General features: G+C 46.9%; 1 protein-coding gene across 3 annotated transcripts in view; it reads right to left on the reverse strand.

Annotated features, from left to right (window-relative positions):
• LAMA3 (laminin subunit alpha 3) overlaps positions 1-16321 on the reverse strand; it is a 274538-nt gene that overhangs the window by 104551 nt on the left and 153666 nt on the right. For all 3 annotated transcript variants that reach the window (XM_030810644.1, XM_012506378.2, XM_030810643.1), the window contains 5 exons: positions 14439-14565; positions 14204-14343; positions 11832-11947; positions 10444-10655; positions 9276-9480 (listed from right to left, as the gene is read on the reverse strand). In XM_030810644.1, coding sequence (XP_030666504.1) covers positions 9276-9480; positions 10444-10655; positions 11832-11947; positions 14204-14343; positions 14439-14565 — 800 coding nt within the window. The remainder of the gene's footprint in view (positions 1-9275; positions 9481-10443; positions 10656-11831; positions 11948-14203; positions 14344-14438; positions 14566-16321) is intronic.

Below are 16321 nucleotides of genomic sequence, written 5' to 3' on the forward strand. Positions count from 1 at the left end.
AAAGCTGTTAAGGAGGAGAGGGTGTGGTTGGACTTGTGTGAAGGATGGAGCCCAGAGGGTGAATTCCAGCAGCAGCAGCAGCAGGCTGTCAAGTCAGGAGAGAGACTGGGGGCTGACCTAGGGCAAAGGTATCCAGATGGGGAGGAGGGATGGGCTCCCAAACTATTTTGGGGTGAGGTTTCTGGGAACTGTAAGATTCTGGATGAGGAGTAGAGGAAAGAAGAGAAGGCAAGGAAGACTCCCAATTTCCCTGCTTGGGTGACAGAGTGGATCTTAACGTCCCTTGTTACCTGCAAGGGCCAGAGCTCAGAGGAAAGCACAGTGGGGGGTAGGAGGGTCACTCTGAGTCATCCACCCTCATCCATCTGCAGGTCCTTTTAACTGAAGCCGGGCAGACAAGAAAACACAAACAGCTGAGCAGAGGCAGAAAAGCAGTGGGCTATGGCCGTGCCTGGAGAACCCAGAACTCGAGGTCGGGGAGGGCAAGAGAAACTGCTGCGAACCCTGGGGAGCCAAGCACTGCATTCAGAGCTGGGATCTACCTACACACTGATTCTCTTCTGTGGGACTAAGGGAAGTATTAGAAATATGTTTTTATTGGCATATAGGCAATAACATTTTATTGTTCAATTACTACCAAATGTAGGCCATCACCTATCTCCTAATACCTGTGAAAATATCTTACCCCAGTGACCATCCTAAAATAGTTAAATACAACTCTTCATATCCTATTAAGTTTCTCTTTGGCAAATACCTGCTCATAAAGGATTTTGTATGTGATTAAGAGCATAAACTGGGAACCAGGTAACCTGCTTTGAATCCCAACGCTACCACTTACTGGACCTTGGGCAAATTGGTCACTTTACAACCAAGTTTCTTCATCTGTAAAAATGGAGGTAACAATACCTACTTCAAAGGATTGTTGTGAGGATTAAATATTACATGTAAAAACCTTACAGTAGTTGCTTGCACACACATAAATATTTTCTATTACTATTCTAGCTGTGACATGGGCTAAGGGGAGGAGACGGTGCCTTTCTGTCCACTCGGCACACCTAAAAGGACTAACTCAGCATTACTTGCAAGACCTGCTGGCAAGTTCCATCTTTCAGCCCCATCCCTCTCACCTCTCCCTACTTGATACCTGCAGAAATTATTCCATAAGTAAGTAGCCTCAAAACCACACTTACAGCAATGTAGGTACAGAGTGTAAATGTTCTGCGTGAAGTGGATGGCTCTAGTGCAGTGGATTGTAAACTTTGGGAGAGCATCAGAGACCCTTTTGGAAAGCTGGGTAAACTATGGGCCATATTCTCAGAAAAGTGTCCACTAAACTCACAGACTCATTCTCATATACACACAATTTTGCATTCTCTATCAGAGGGTTCCTGGCCCCAGGTTAATAACAACTGCTCTCTTCTTGTGACCCTCGGACTAAATGTAATCAGGCAGTCTGGCAAAAATATAAAGCCTGTTCTCAGTTGATTCCTTATTTCTGGAGAGACAGCAAGTGTGGAGCACAAGGACTCTGGTGGTCTAGAGACCGGAAAGAAGAGAGTGCAGATGACCCCTCCCAAAATAAAAGCCATCAGAGAGAGAAGCGTCAGAACAGAAGAGGGCCTTTGGAGATGGCCCGACGTAGGCTGGGTGAACCTTGCTTCTCTTTTCCTGGCAGTGAAGGAAAGAACACCGTGCACAGAGGGACAGTGTTGCCATGAAGTGCCAACCTGGCAGACTGGCATCGCAAGGTCTGAACGTTTCTTTTAGCAAACATGCGGGGCTTCTGGCCAAGGGTGAATTAATAAGATGCTGGTGGTAGGTTAGCAACTCACACACTGAACGCCATTGGTGGGCACAGCTCAGAGTGTCCCCTGAGCAAGTGATCTGGGCGGGGTCCTGGAAGGTGAGGTCACGCAGACAGGAGCCTGCGTTTTTTCTATGTGTGGTTTATTTTTTTAAATTTTTTTATTATTTATTTATTTATTTTTGAGACAGAGTCTTGCTCTGTCACCAGGCTGGAGTGCAGTGGTGCGATCTCGGCTCACCGCAACCTCTGCCTCCCGGGTTCATTCCATTCTTCTGCCTCAGCCTCCCGAGTAGCTGGGACTAGAGGTGCCCACCACCATGCCTGGCTAATTTTTTGTATTTTTTTAGGAGAGTCGAGGTTTCACCGTGTTAGCCAGGATGGTCTCGATCTCCAGACCTCGTGATCCGCCTGCCTTGGCCTCCCAAAGTGCAGGGATTACAGGCGTAAGCCACCGCACCCGGCCCTGGAGCCTGTGTTTTATATTTTCTTTTCTTTTTCTTTTTACATTTTTATTTATTTATTTTTTTTGAGATGGAGTCTCGCTCTGTCGCCCAGGCTGGAGTGCAGTGGCACGATCTCGGCTCACTGCAAGCTCTGCCTCCCGGGTTCACGCCATTCTCCTGCCTCAGCCCCCGAGTAGCTGGGACTACAGGCGCCCGCCACCACGCCCAGCTAATTTTTTGTATTTTTAGTAGAGACGGGGTTTCACCATGTTAGCCAGGATGGTCTCGATCTCCTGACCTCGTGATCCACCCGCCTCGGCCTCCCAAAGTGCTGGGATTACAGGCGTGAGCCACCGCGCCCAGCCACATTTTATATTTTCACTTCACTGGAAAGGAAAGGAACAAGAGTACCTGCAGCAAGGGCCGCTGTGGAAGCTGCTTGTCCAGACAAGGAGGAAAGGAAGCAAAATCATAACTGGCCTGTGTGTTTATTTTAGAATGTATGTGAGATGATCCAGTGGAAAGAGAGTGACTGAGAAGGTGTGGCCAGTCAGTAATATAGGACCAAGCTCTGAGCCTCACACAACACATGGGTAGCAGCTGAGAGCACTAAAGCAGATGGGAAAAAAGCCAACAGAGCAGAGGGAGGGGAGCAGCGGCCTGCAAACGGGACCCTGAGTGGCCCCGCTGGGCCTGCGAGGCCAGGGTGAACCAAAACAATATCTATATTCTTGAGTACTTCAATGTTTAGATCATTGAGTTATGCATCCTGTGCAAAGACAGTTTTTGGTGTTGCCATGACAATAGGGAAGTTTTTGGTGGTGCCATGACAATAGGGAAGGAAGAGGACACTTCCTCTTGAAAGTCTGGCTGAACATCCTTTAAAATGACCTCACGTCAGCCTGACTTTGTATGTTTCTCCACAGTGAATTTCTGGTACCCAAGGAACAGCCCTACCAGAATTTCTGGTACCCAAAGAGTAGCTGCAGAATGGCAATTCTGGGGAGGCAGGTCAAGAGAATTTATCTCCACGGCAATGGGGCTCCTGGCCAAACGTTTTGTAACAACATCTGGGCATGGGTGGGTGCTTGCCATGTCTCAGAGAATCAGGCCCAGATGTGTTGGGGTGAGCTGCATCCTTTGGTCATTAAACACTGTAGGCGCCGGGTGCAGTGGCTCATGCCTGTAATTCCAGCACTTTGGGAGGCCGAGGTGGTGGATCACCTGAGGTTGGGAGTTCGAAAACAGCCTACCAACATGGAGAAACCCCATCTCTACTAAAAATACAAAATTAGCCAGGTGTGGTGGTGCATGCCTGTAATCCCAGCTACTCGGCAGGCTGAGGCAGGAGAGTCGCTTGAACCCTGGAGGCAGAGGTTGCGGTGAGCCGAGATCACACCACTGCACTCCAGCCTGGGCAACAAGAGCAAAACTCCATCTCAAATAAATAAATAAACACTGTAGGGCCCTTCATATTATGCTCATATCAAAGTCCAGTTTTAATCTAGAGCCCAAAATCTACCTTATTTATTTATTTATTTATTCACTCAAGAATTATTGAGTGCCTTCTACATACACATTCCTATGTTAGGGGACATAGGAGGGAGGGGACAAAGTAGAATAAGTCAGTCTTGACGTGGACATGTTTCACTGAGGACACAGGACCTAGAATGTGGAAATTAAGGGAGAAGCTGGCTAAGCAGTCAACTTGCTTTGGCCAATGAGATGATGAGGCGATCTCTGTGGACTCGTAGAAGGCTCCTTGCAATCTTTGAGTTTGTACTTTTAACACAAAAATCCTTGAAGGACAGGCATAATTTGGGGGTAGTAGGAGAGGAGGAGGGAGCCCTTTCATAACTGGAGAACAAATCACAGACAAAAAGTGTTTAGAGGAAGTGAGAAAACCAAGCCAGAGAAGAAAGCAGAAAAAACAAAAAGGCACTAAAAGTTAGGGTAGATAGAAGTCAAATCACGGAAAGTTGGTCTTTATCCTATTAGACAATGGGGAATTAAGGAAAGTTCTTGAGCAAAAAAATGTGATGTCATGGAAATGGTGTTCCCATAACAGCCCACACACAATATGGCGCTCACCATGCTGCACTGTCACTCTTGGTTAGAAAGGTGCCCCCACCAGACTACAAACATGTGTGCCTTCCACAGGAAGCACAGCACCCAAACTGGAGTAGGTACTAGATGCACTTTGAGCAACAAAACACATACAAAATAACATTTAAGGGAAAGGAAAAAAACCTCACAAGGAACTGAGGGAGATGTTTCATCCTCATTAAAATAACAAAAACAAACAAAAATACATGCCAAGAAGATAAAATCACATTTAAGGGTAGGCTGCCATAAAACAAAAAGAAGATAAAATCATAAACATGTATGCATTTATCAACATTGTCTCAAGTTCACAGACTGATAGTACCATGTATTTGTGAACAAAATTAAGGGAAAGACAGATATTTGAATCCCAGTAAAATTGTCAATTTAGAATATTCCTCTTAAAGAGCCAAAAAAGAAAGAATGAATGAGTAAACCAGGAAAAGGAAGGCCAACTAGGAAAGCATCAATATCATCTGAACATGAAGTGGTGAAAGGACTTAACCAGGCAGTAGACAGCCATGGAAAGGAAGGGGGATAATATGTCCCTTGCCAGAAGTTGACACCTGACTGGCTGTAGGGAAAATGGGTTGATTCTAAGATGATACTCAGATTTCAGGCTTAAAGGACTGGAAAGAGGCTGTTACCATTAAGCAGAATTTTTTTTTTTTTAATCCAAAGGGAGAAATGGCTTGAAAGGGAAGACAATGACATGGGTTTCAGAGATAGGATCAGTATTTTAGAATTCAGGAGTTAATGATTATCCAATCTAACTTTTCATAATACATGTGAGGAGACAGGAGCCCAAAGAGCTTAGGGAACTTGTCCAAGGCTACCTGCGTAAAGTCAATAAGAGAACCCAGGTTGAGTTGATTTGCAATAAAGGTGGAATAGGATAGCCCTCAAGGATCAGGACTGGAGCTGTGGATCTGGGAATCATCCAGGAGTGGGGGTGGCTGAAGCCAGGAGAATGGGTGGAGTCTCAGGGACAAAGCATAGAGGGAGGAAGGCAGACAGCCATGACCTTGGCAAATAATCACAACAGCTAATACTTACTGGGTGCTCAGAGTATATCAGGCGCTGCTTTCAGGGTGTTCACAGAGGATATTTAACCCTCTAAAGGACTTTATGAGGTAGGTGCCTCCAGGATCCTTATGTTACAGATGAAGACCTAAGGCCCAGAGGACAGAAGTAATATACCTGAGGTCACCCAGACAGTGAGCGGCAGAGACAGGACACAACTCACACCACACATCCTCTTGATCTGGGGGCAGAAGGAGAAAAATGAAGCCAGTGAAATGGCCAGAGAAGGATCATCAGAGAGGTGAAAAGAAGATGCCAGTGTTACAGGAGACGAAGGACGACAGAGGGCGTGCAGGTGAGAACCCTGAGCTCCTTCTGTGTGGCCATCACAGCGGTCACCACTGTGTCAACAGCACATCCCAGCGCCTGCATGCTGCCTGGCCAGCCTCACGGATTATTTGATGAAGTGCATCAAAGAAATTGCCTCTCCAAGTTGTTAGGGCTCAGGAAATGATGCCTAGCTAGAAGCCCTTCTATTCTGAGAACAACGAGCCCATGACCTTTTCTGGTTTTTAATTTCTCCATTTAACACAAAGGCTTAGTAAATCTGAGTGGAGATAGAGGGCATCCCCAAATCTTTCCTGTGGCTACTACCCTTCCGAAAAGGCATGAGGTACACGTGTCTTCGCTGGATGTCCAGGTGGACTGCCATCTCCTTTGATCAATCTGAAAATAGCTTGGACGTGGTCAGCAGCATGGCAGCTTTTACTATCAGGGATCTCCAGCTTCCTCACGTCTGACACAGATGGATAAAGTCTTCCGAAGATATTCTAGCCCTTTTGTGTGTTCAGAGAATCTGATGGCACATATCTCCCATTACTAGGAGCAGATGCAAATTTACTTTTTCATCGCTATAAATAGATATATGTGCCATCTTGTGCTAAAAAAATGAAGTTTTGATCAATATAAGCATCTTTTTGATCTTGATATAACAGTTGGCCAGAATAATAGACCTTTTGATAATTATACAATATAGTCCGTGATACAGAGGTTGAAAAAGAAATGGAATCAGAATTTTAAATTTAGATAGGAAGTTAGAGATGATTTTACCAAACTTCATTTTACAGAGCAAGAGGCTGAAAGCCAGGAAGGCAAAATGACTTGCCCAGTCTCATAGCTAGGACTTGACAAAGGTGAGTCGAAGACTCAGTTTTATGGTTCCAACTTATTCTCATTGCCTCTAAAACTACAAAACCAGGTTGACTTAAGTAAAGAGTGAGTATTGTGGATTGCTAAAATTATTTTTGTAATTGATTTTAAAGTAGATGAATATTTGTAACAGTATGATAAAACTGAACACTTACAAGTAGTTAAATACAATTTGAAAATTGCAATTTTTCAGCTTTGCAGTTTGTGATGCAGGACAGTCTGTTATATGACTGTGAAAGAATGTGTTTTCCTTTTTCTCACAAACTGTAGGTATCTCTGATTATTTCTTTTACATGAGCTTTAGACTCCTCTAAACATATTCTTCATAAAAGAAATTTTCTAACGAGGAAAAAAAATAGTTTTTCCCCTAATATTTTATAAAGAAGTAATCCTTTCAGGCAATTAAAAGCTTTTTCAGCATTTACACTGAAATTATCATGGGCAGTTTGTGCAATTTACAGTAATGTAAATTTCCTTACATTTTCTGCCAAGGCCCTTTTATGACAAATCCACTTCGATCATGGGAAGATGCGTTATCCCATTAGATTATTATAGTCCCTTTCCTAAGGTCAAAGTAAACAGTTTTACATCTTGGTTTAAGTGTAATACAAGTCAGTAAGATTCCATTTCTGTGGATGCCGTCAGATTTGGACAAAACTTACTGAATATTCCAGTCTATTAAATTATCATTGGTAGTGACAGTTTGTTAAAAATAAAACTCCTTAGAATTTTTACATAAAATACTACAGTGAATCCATCCACCAACTTCTGGTGCCTTAACAAGATTAAAACATTTTTTAAAGCACTCTTGGTTTTCTTTTTCCGTGACAGCAGCATTGAGAAATTGGGTGTGAAGTTCCATTTGCAGCGATTTATTGTTGACAAACCACTCTCTTTGAAAATTCTACTGCTTCTCTTCCTGCCTGAAAACTTCTCCATCTCCTTCTTGGTTCCTGCCTGAAAGATTCTCCATCTCCTCCTCGGTTCCTTTGCTTCCTGTGATTAAACACAGGTATCCCCTCCGGTTCTTGAGTGACTGAGCTGACTCAGGCAGGACTCACCCCTATGGTTTTAAAGACTTGGGATGATTCATGATTCGAGTTTTTCTCCCAGCTTCCTTACAAGGTTCCAGTATTATAAAGGAGTTGGTAGGCACCAGATAACAATTAAAGGTGTGATTAAGGGGCCTTCCTTAGAAAAGCGAACATCGCTGCTATAGAGAGTTGAATTGTATCCCCACAAAAGATCTGTCCAAGTTCTACCCCCCAGTACCTGAGAATGTGACCTTATTTGGAAACAGGGTCTTTGGAGATGTAATTAAGTTATACCAGAGTATGGTGGGCCCTAAGCCAGTATGACTGGTGTCCTTATAAGAAAATGAGAAGAGACAGAGAGAGGTACAGAGAGGTGAACACCACAGGAAGACAGAGACACACAGGGAGAACAGCATGTAATGGCGGAGGCAGAGGTTGCAGTGATGCAGCCACCAGCCCAGGGACTCCCAGGAATCCAGAAGTGAAGAGAAAGGCATGGAACGGGTTCTCCTGCAGACTCTCCAGAAGAAACCAACCCTGCCAACATCTTGATTTTGAATTTCTAGGCTCCAGAAATGTGTAAGAATAAATTTCTGTTATTTTAGCATTGTTTGTGGCACTTGTTAATGGCAGTCACAGGAGACTACCACAGCCGCCCCCAAGTGGGAGTCACTGAGGCCTGTCCCCAGCAGCCACAGGCCCTCCTGGCTCTCACACCCAAATTACGGACTCCATAACATCCATGTGCCTGGGGTGTGTGCTGAACGGAGTGGGGTGCATGATGAAACTTCTGCTTTCCCCTGCACACTGCCATCCTGGCTTGGCCTCTGACTCAGTTTCCCTGGCATATTACCGCTGATCTAATTCTTACCAGTCTCTCCTTCTAGGAGCCATACCCTTTCTCTGGCCCCTGCAGCCCCCACCCAGTCCTGCTGAGATCAGCCTTGTCACCTGGAACCATGTGACACTGGCCTCCACATTCCAATGCAGCCTCTGAACCAAACCTCTCAGCAACACAGCATCCGCATGAGCCGAGGTCTCCACCTGTCCCTTAGCAATTAAATACTGGACTACTCAGTGGTCCTCTGAGGGCAGCCCCACTCTCAGGCCAGGATCTCCAGCCTGTCTCCTGCTCACCCTGACTCCCTCCTCACTCCCACCAAGCCCCGCCATGGAGGCCTCAGCTAGATGGGATTTCAGACTTTGTCATGCACTGACCTTAACCACACTGCCAGCGAACCCTAGAAGGAGGGTATGAAGCTCATACCTAAATACAAATGGACAGGTGCTCACCACAAGGCATCCCAGCAAAGCACACAGGTACCTTCATTATTCATGTATCATTCCTCTCCCACTTTTGCCTCATGGCACACACAGAACACAGTCCCATAGTGACAGCATGCTGGAGTCAATGGGCAAGGCTGCTGCCGGCCCAAGAGGACTGGCAATCTGTCCACACAGGCTCTGCCCGGCTCTGAGCCTAAGGGACCAATCACTCCACCCACTGCAACCCATCCTGTCTGGCAAGCTCACGCCGAGGTCAACACAGGGCACCCCTGGACAGGTGGGAAGTGGAAAGTGACAATGACCAGTGTGTGGGCAGATGGCACGCGACCTCCCTGTGACAGAAGCGGACAGGCTACTCCCCCAGCTCACCTGCACTGCCCACTGTCCCGGTCACACTCCGGCATGGCAGCCTCAATGGTGCCCCTCCTGGAACAGTTGCAGCCTTCGCAGCCGGCCATGGGGTGGAAGCTGAATGAGTGTGTCTCACACACCTCGCACTGGGGCCTGACCGTGCGGGGAGGGCAGCGGCACTGCCCCGTCATCTCTTCACAAAGGCACCGACCACAGCTGCACGCTGGCCAGGGGATAAAGAAATACCATGTGAGGGTCAGAGGCCGCCTGGGCTCCAGCAGCACTCCACCAACTGCCAGGCTTTCCAGAAGCCTCCAAAGGGTCAGAGAGAAATGTTTGGATCTGAAAGGCCCGTTTCTTGGAGTCAAGACCAACCACACCAAATGCTCATGGCAGACAGTGTGGATGGGAAATGAGGAGCAGCAGCGCCAGCCAGCTCCAAGATAGACCCTCCAAGGAGCCCACCTTGCTGCCACTGTGTGCCACTCATATGGGGCCTCTGGACCATCGAAGGATTCTGGAAATTGGTAGGAGGCTGCTCTCAGGCTCCCTGAAGTGGCTCCACATCCACATCACCCCAATACCCTGTGCGTCCAGAGCCCAGGGTCAGGGCACGACCTGGCAGCAGGGTTCTTGTTCCTTGGCCTCTGCATGGGGACTCTGCACACTGCATTCCTCACTGCAGTCACGTGAAGTAAGCTGACCCTACCCCTCGGGCCACAGGATGGTTCTTAGATAAAGGTCCCACGGGTTCTCATTCAGTGAGTAGCGCTGCCACATGACCCTGGCTGTCCTATCTCAACTGAGTTTGGGTTGGGCCAAAAAAATGGAAGGGGCTTCTGTGAGGAAGGGGATCAAGCTCTCCGAGACTCTGAGGTTTAAGACTTGTCACACTCACCTGCTTTGCCAAGTGCACAGGCCACACAGCAAGGGAGTCACAAATACTTATCTTCTAGAACATTGCTACTCAGAGTGCGGTCCATGGACCAGCAGCATGGGCATCACCTGGGTGTTTATTGGAAATGTAGAGACTCAGGCCCCAGCCCAGTCTCCTGAATCAGAATCTGCATTTCTGCAGATCTCCAGGTGAGTCTCTAGCACAGTGCCACTGAAGAAGCCTGCCCCAGATGAGCATCATCCACATGGGACCAGAGCAGACCTTGGGTGACGGGAAACGTGCACTTACGCTTGCAGCGTGGGAATCCGTAGTGGCCTGTTGCACAGCGGGTGCACTGCCGCCCAATGACGTTGGGCCGGCACGGGCACTGCCCACCCTCAGGGCTGCAGTGAGGGCCGGTGGCCCCGGCGGGGTGGCACTCACAAGGCAGGGCGCCCTTGTGGTAAAAGGCCACCAGGGACCTGGCGGAATTCTTACAGAATCTGGAGGCTGTCTGGGGGCTGTGGAGACAGAAACAACTCATGGTGATGCCCAGGGAGGTGTGTATGGGAGTGGCCTCAACCTCGCCTTTACCACCTGCTCCACCCAGCAGCATCTGTGGGACAGGCTCATGGTTCTGGAGTCAGGGAAGAGTGGGAAATACCCCACCTCAGACTCAGCCAGTGACAGCCACACCCTCCCCCTACCATCTGCCACAGGAGGAGACATCACAGAACAGGTCAGTGGGAAACTTGCACAGCTGGAATCAAAGAGTGGAAATAGACCTAAAAGATGAACGATATGGTATGTGAATTATAGCTCAATAAAATGGTTACCAAAAAAGTAGACCTATATGTGTAATAACACAACTAATAAAATGATAATGAGGAGGAGAATCGCTAACATTCATTGAATGTTGTGTGCTGGAAGCCTTAGCGACATCCCACATGACCTCCCAACCTCCCAACCAATTAGGCCTAAGCCCCAATTCACAGATAAGACAACTGAGGCTCCTAGAAGTTAGGCGACATTCCCAAGGCTGCAGGGTTATGGAGTGGCTGAGCAGCATTCACATCCACAGCTGCTTAAGAGCCTTTGCTCTTAATATTCACTGTACAGGAGGTGTCTGCCTCCCAAAGCCTCTGGAGTGCCTGGGTTCTTCAGGAACCTATGACAGGGAAACGGCAGGTCCACAGAAGAGAATGGCAGGAGCTGATACTCAGGGCCATCCTAGCTCTTGGCATTCAAGGACATAAGGAGAGAGGGCAGGGAGGCTGTGTCTCTGGACACTCCCTGCTTGGTATCTAACCAAGCAGAGGAGAGTGGGACTTAGGGCTGATGTCCTTCCCAGTGGAGGGTACCCTGTGTGGTATGTCTTAGGAATCTGTGCTGGCACACAGGAAGCAGTGGAGGGGGAAGGAAATTCCTAATCAGCCCCTGAATCTCAGCTTGGGGTATGGACCCCTGTTGAGTTCATAGCTGAGGACAGTCATCTTTCCCAGGCAGCACATGGCAAAGTCTGTCATGGGAGGGTCGGTGTGGAGAAAGAGCATCTTCCCCTGGGACTCACTGACACTCTCTTGGGCAGTGCGGGGAAGAGGACAGATCCAAGGGCCAGCCCCTCCCTGGGCCTCGAGCTGGTCAGGAATGTGGGAGTGCCTCTGCATTCCAGAGCCTTCCCACAAAGTGATACTCACTCAAGGTAAAAGCTGTTTTTTCCACAATTGGTGATAAACTCAAGTGACTTGTCCATGGATTTTTTGTGAAGGATTTGGTAGTCATAGTTTTCTGCAGGCACCGCTAGAACACGGACCTGAAAGAAATCCACCAGCATGTCTTAGAATTTCCAGTGATGACACCGACCTAAGGCTACTTATTATACGGGTTGAGCACCCCTACTAGAAAAATCCAAAATCTGAAATGCTTCAAAATCTGAAACTTTTTGAGCACTGACATGATGCTCAAAGATCATGCTCAAAAGAAATGCTCACTGGAGCATTTTGGATTTGGGATTTTTGAATTAGGGATGCTCAATCTGTAAGTATTATGAAAATATTCCAAAATCTGAAAAAAATCTGAAATCCAAAACACTTCTGGTCCCAAGCATTTCAGATAAGAGATATTCAATCTGTACTTTCTCTTCACTGAGATCAACACTCTATTGTTAAGACCAAGACCAAATGAATCGGGATTTATGAAAAACAATCACAGGAACAGGCCAAACCCAGGAGTAAAGGCTCAGTCCACATTACTACGCAGGGAATGATGAGCTCCCAGGCAGAGCCCTTGGAACTTCTACTCAGAGAAGCAAAAGCCTCGCGTGCTGGCTGGGTCACAGGACCTTGAGGGTAAGCAGGGGCCTGCTGGATGGCCAGGGCTCCATGTGACCCACGCCTGATGTCTCCCTGGATCTCCAGGGATGGCTGTTTTGTATGTTTAAAGGGAAATGAACAAAAGTGGCAAGAATAATGCAGAAAGAAGGTGTTAGCTTGTCCTTAGAGCTTTCATCATACTTGGTACTCTATTATGAATAATGGTAGCTCGGTTCTCTGTGCCAGTATAAATCAGAATATGCCTATAGCAAATACTGTAGAAATTTTCAGACATCTTTGTCAACTGCTCACCAGCTCACAGCTTACAGGGAGTTTACTACTCTCATGATATTCAATTCAATAAACGTTTGCTGAGCACCATACAGGTGGTATTCCAGGCACAAGGATGCAAAATGAACAGATGCAGCCCTTGTCTCCTGGGAAGACGACTTCCTCAGAGAGGAGGAGACTCACTCAGAGACCTGGAGGGCCACGCACAGAGTCTGGGCAATGCTTCCTGGAGGGCTTTGCAGAAAGATGAATTAACTCTGAGCTGGGTGAGTGGGTAGGCTGGACTTATCCAGGCAGAGAAACAGACAGAAAATGTCAGAAAAAGGGACAGTGTGAGAAAGCCTGGTGGCATGAGAGTACATGGCATATCTGGGGGTTTGAGAACGGATTTGTATGGCCAGAGCGTGAGGTGTGGGAGGCGTGGAGTAGGGCAATGGCAGAGAGGAGGATAAAAGACGAATTAGGGGGTCATGAGGGCCTGAGTGAGGCACGTGGATCCTAGGGAAATACATGGAGCATATCCCATCAGTTGTTGGAAGCCCAGAGAAGCGGCTGGGTCACACGGCATGCTCCCATCCCTCCAGCCAGGTAGGTAATGGCCAGGAGTGCGGAGGAGGCACTGGAAGGAGGTGGAACAGGAAGGGAGTGCTGGCAGGAGGCTGGCCCTGCCCAAGTGAGAGGAAGGATGGTCAGTGAGGACAACAGGGCTAGAAGAGAATGGTTGCCTCCAGGAGGCACGGCAGAGAAAGACTCTGGTGTGTGGTAACAGATGTGGCAGCAGAGCTGCTAGAGAAGGGGAGTCAGCATGACTCCAGGCACTGGTTGTCGTCACTCAAGGTGATGAACAGGGTGGGCACACTGGGGCTATGCAGGGTGCAGACTAAGCAAGGGACTTGCAAGATCTCTGGCCAGGCAGATACGCAGGAGATGGTGGTCACATATTGGAGTTCAGGAAAGTTCAGAGATGACCTCACAGATGTGGGTGTCTTTCCCACAGTGGAGAGAATAGAATCGAGGGGCATGGAAGATGTATCCAAGGAGAAATGACACAATGAGGGGCTCGGCGTCAAATAGGAAGGAACGCCAACACACAGTGACAAGTGGAAAAGAGAAATCACCCAAGGAGCACTAGAGAAAGCGGGGGAAACAGAGAGAAAGCAGCTGCAGGGGCCAAAAGAAGAAAGGAGTGAAAAATGCTCCAGAGACTGGTCAGATGAGGAAGCAGGGGCTGGTGGAGAGGGGCGATGCCTGCTCTCTTCTGTCCTAGTTCCCTTGACTTTAATTGTCACATGCTTTATTTATTTATTTATTTATGGGGGGTAAAAGACAGCTGTAAAATTTAAACATTTTTCTACAAATATGACTTCAATTCCTTGGAAGAATTATTTTCATGAGCTAAACAGACACCCAGAATGGCCAGCCAGGCAGGCATGTGAGGAGCAAGTTGAGGGACTAGTAGAACGCACCAAAACCAAGGACTTTCCTTCTGGAACCTTCACGGTTGCGGCCACTTCAGGCTCTGAGATGTCAAACTCAATCTGGCCTTCGGCAATCACTTGATCCCGGCAGCCAAGCACATGGGGGCAAAAAGAGGCACGGAAGGAGCCTGGCAGAGAGAGAGAGAGAGAGAGACTTCCTGTCATGCACCGGACTGTAGATTTGGCCCGAGGCGAGTAGCGGGGCCTGCTCACTGCAGCTCACCTGCCCGTGGCCACCCGCCGTGCACTGACACCTGCGCGGGAAACGTTGGGTGCACTGCTTGGTAAAAATGGATAACAAAGACGTATCGGCCCAGGTGTGGTACACGTCCTCTCAGGGTCACTTGATTCTAAGAGGAAAAAAGAGGAGAAAAAAAACAAAAAACCTTCAAGCTGAAGAGCTATGAATAACTGGAATCATAGAGTATTCAGAGGTTAAAAAACAAAACAACCTAAGTATTTACCAAAGTGAAATGACAACCTATCTTCACCCAGAAGCCTTCACACATACATTTACAGTAGCTTTTTTTTTGTTTGTTATCACAAAAACTGAAAACAAACCAAATGTCTCTTGCTTGCAGATTGGATAAACAAACTGTGGTACAATCATACATGTTGGAGGGGGTATAATTTGGTAAGTCAGGTTGGAAACCTGTTTGGCAATATTTATCAAAGTTGAACGCATAACCCAGCAATTGGCCTTCTGGGTACATATCCAGAAGAATTGTGTAATATGTTGCAAGAAGGCCATACTTAAATGTTCATAACAATGCTATGCATAATAACCATGCAATAAAGAGTCTGACTCCATTTTTTTTTTAAGAGACGAGGTCTCGCTCTGTCACCCAGGCTGGAGGGCAGTGGTGCAACCATAGCTCACTGCAGCCTCAAACTCCTGGGCTCAAACGATCCTCCCGCTTCAGCCTCCCAAGTAGCTATGACTACAAGTATGTATGCCATCATGCCTGGGTAAATTTTAAATTTTGTAGAGATAGGGTCTTCCTATGTTGCCCAGGCAGGTCTTAAGCTCACGGTCTCAAGCAATACTGCCACCTTGGCCTCCCAAAGTGCTGGGATCACAAGTGTGAACCAGTGTGCCCAGCTCTGACTCCATTTTTGATGTTTGCCCACTGACAGCTTTCAAGCCCTATTATACCCTTGTGCCTTTTGTCCCACACCCAAACAAGCTGATAAGACAGCTCAAGGGCTCCCGGCTCCCTCCTTTGTCATGACTGGGGAGTTCTAATCACATAAATTCCAGCCCCTGGGAGAGGGAGTCCTCCCTGGACAGCCCTGGCCCTCTCTCCACTCCCACCATGAAAACGAGTGTTTTCGAGGGCTAAAAGTTAGAGCCTGCCCTCCTTTGGCTCAAGCTCGAGTACAAGCCCTGCTCTCCCCAGAAAGCCTCACTTTGTGAATAATGAATCTTTTAACTCACAAAAATCTTCAACAGCAACAACACAATAACAATTAAAGCTCATCCTCATTTTTCAGATGAGACCCATGACTCGGTGGGGTAAATAGTTCATGGAAAATCACACACTAATTTCATGACAAAAGCAGGACTAGAACTCTGTCATCTTGATTTCAACTCATTTCCCCCTATTATTCTAGACTGACTTTCCCATATGGGATTTTATGTGATTCTATCACTCAGATCCTGTAAATTCCCAAATCCAATGCACTGTGAACACATGTAAACCATCTTTGAGATTATAAGGACATAATACAGGTTGGACATCCCTAAAGTGAAAATCCACAATGCTCCAAAATCTGAAACTTTTTGAGCACTGATATAATGTTCAAAGGAAATTCTCATTGGAACATTTTGGATTTCAGATTTTCAGATTAGGGATGCTCAACCCATAAATATAATATAAATATTCCAAAATCTGAAATTCAAAACATTTCTGATCACAAGCATTTCAGATAAGGGATACTAAATCTTGTAATATCATAATGTAAATTATATTTTTATAATGCAGAACTTTAAAAGTCCTGTGATATTTTAGCTTACAGAATGCATTACTTTATTATATTTCACCTTTGTGCTCTAGATGATTGACTAATAAATGTTTATGGATAATTTCCTACCTGCAAGGTACT

This window comes from Nomascus leucogenys, chromosome 4 (assembly GCF_006542625.1).
Source record: "Nomascus leucogenys isolate Asia chromosome 4, Asia_NLE_v1, whole genome shotgun sequence".
Classification (NCBI taxonomy): Eukaryota; Metazoa; Chordata; class Mammalia; order Primates; family Hylobatidae; genus Nomascus; species Nomascus leucogenys.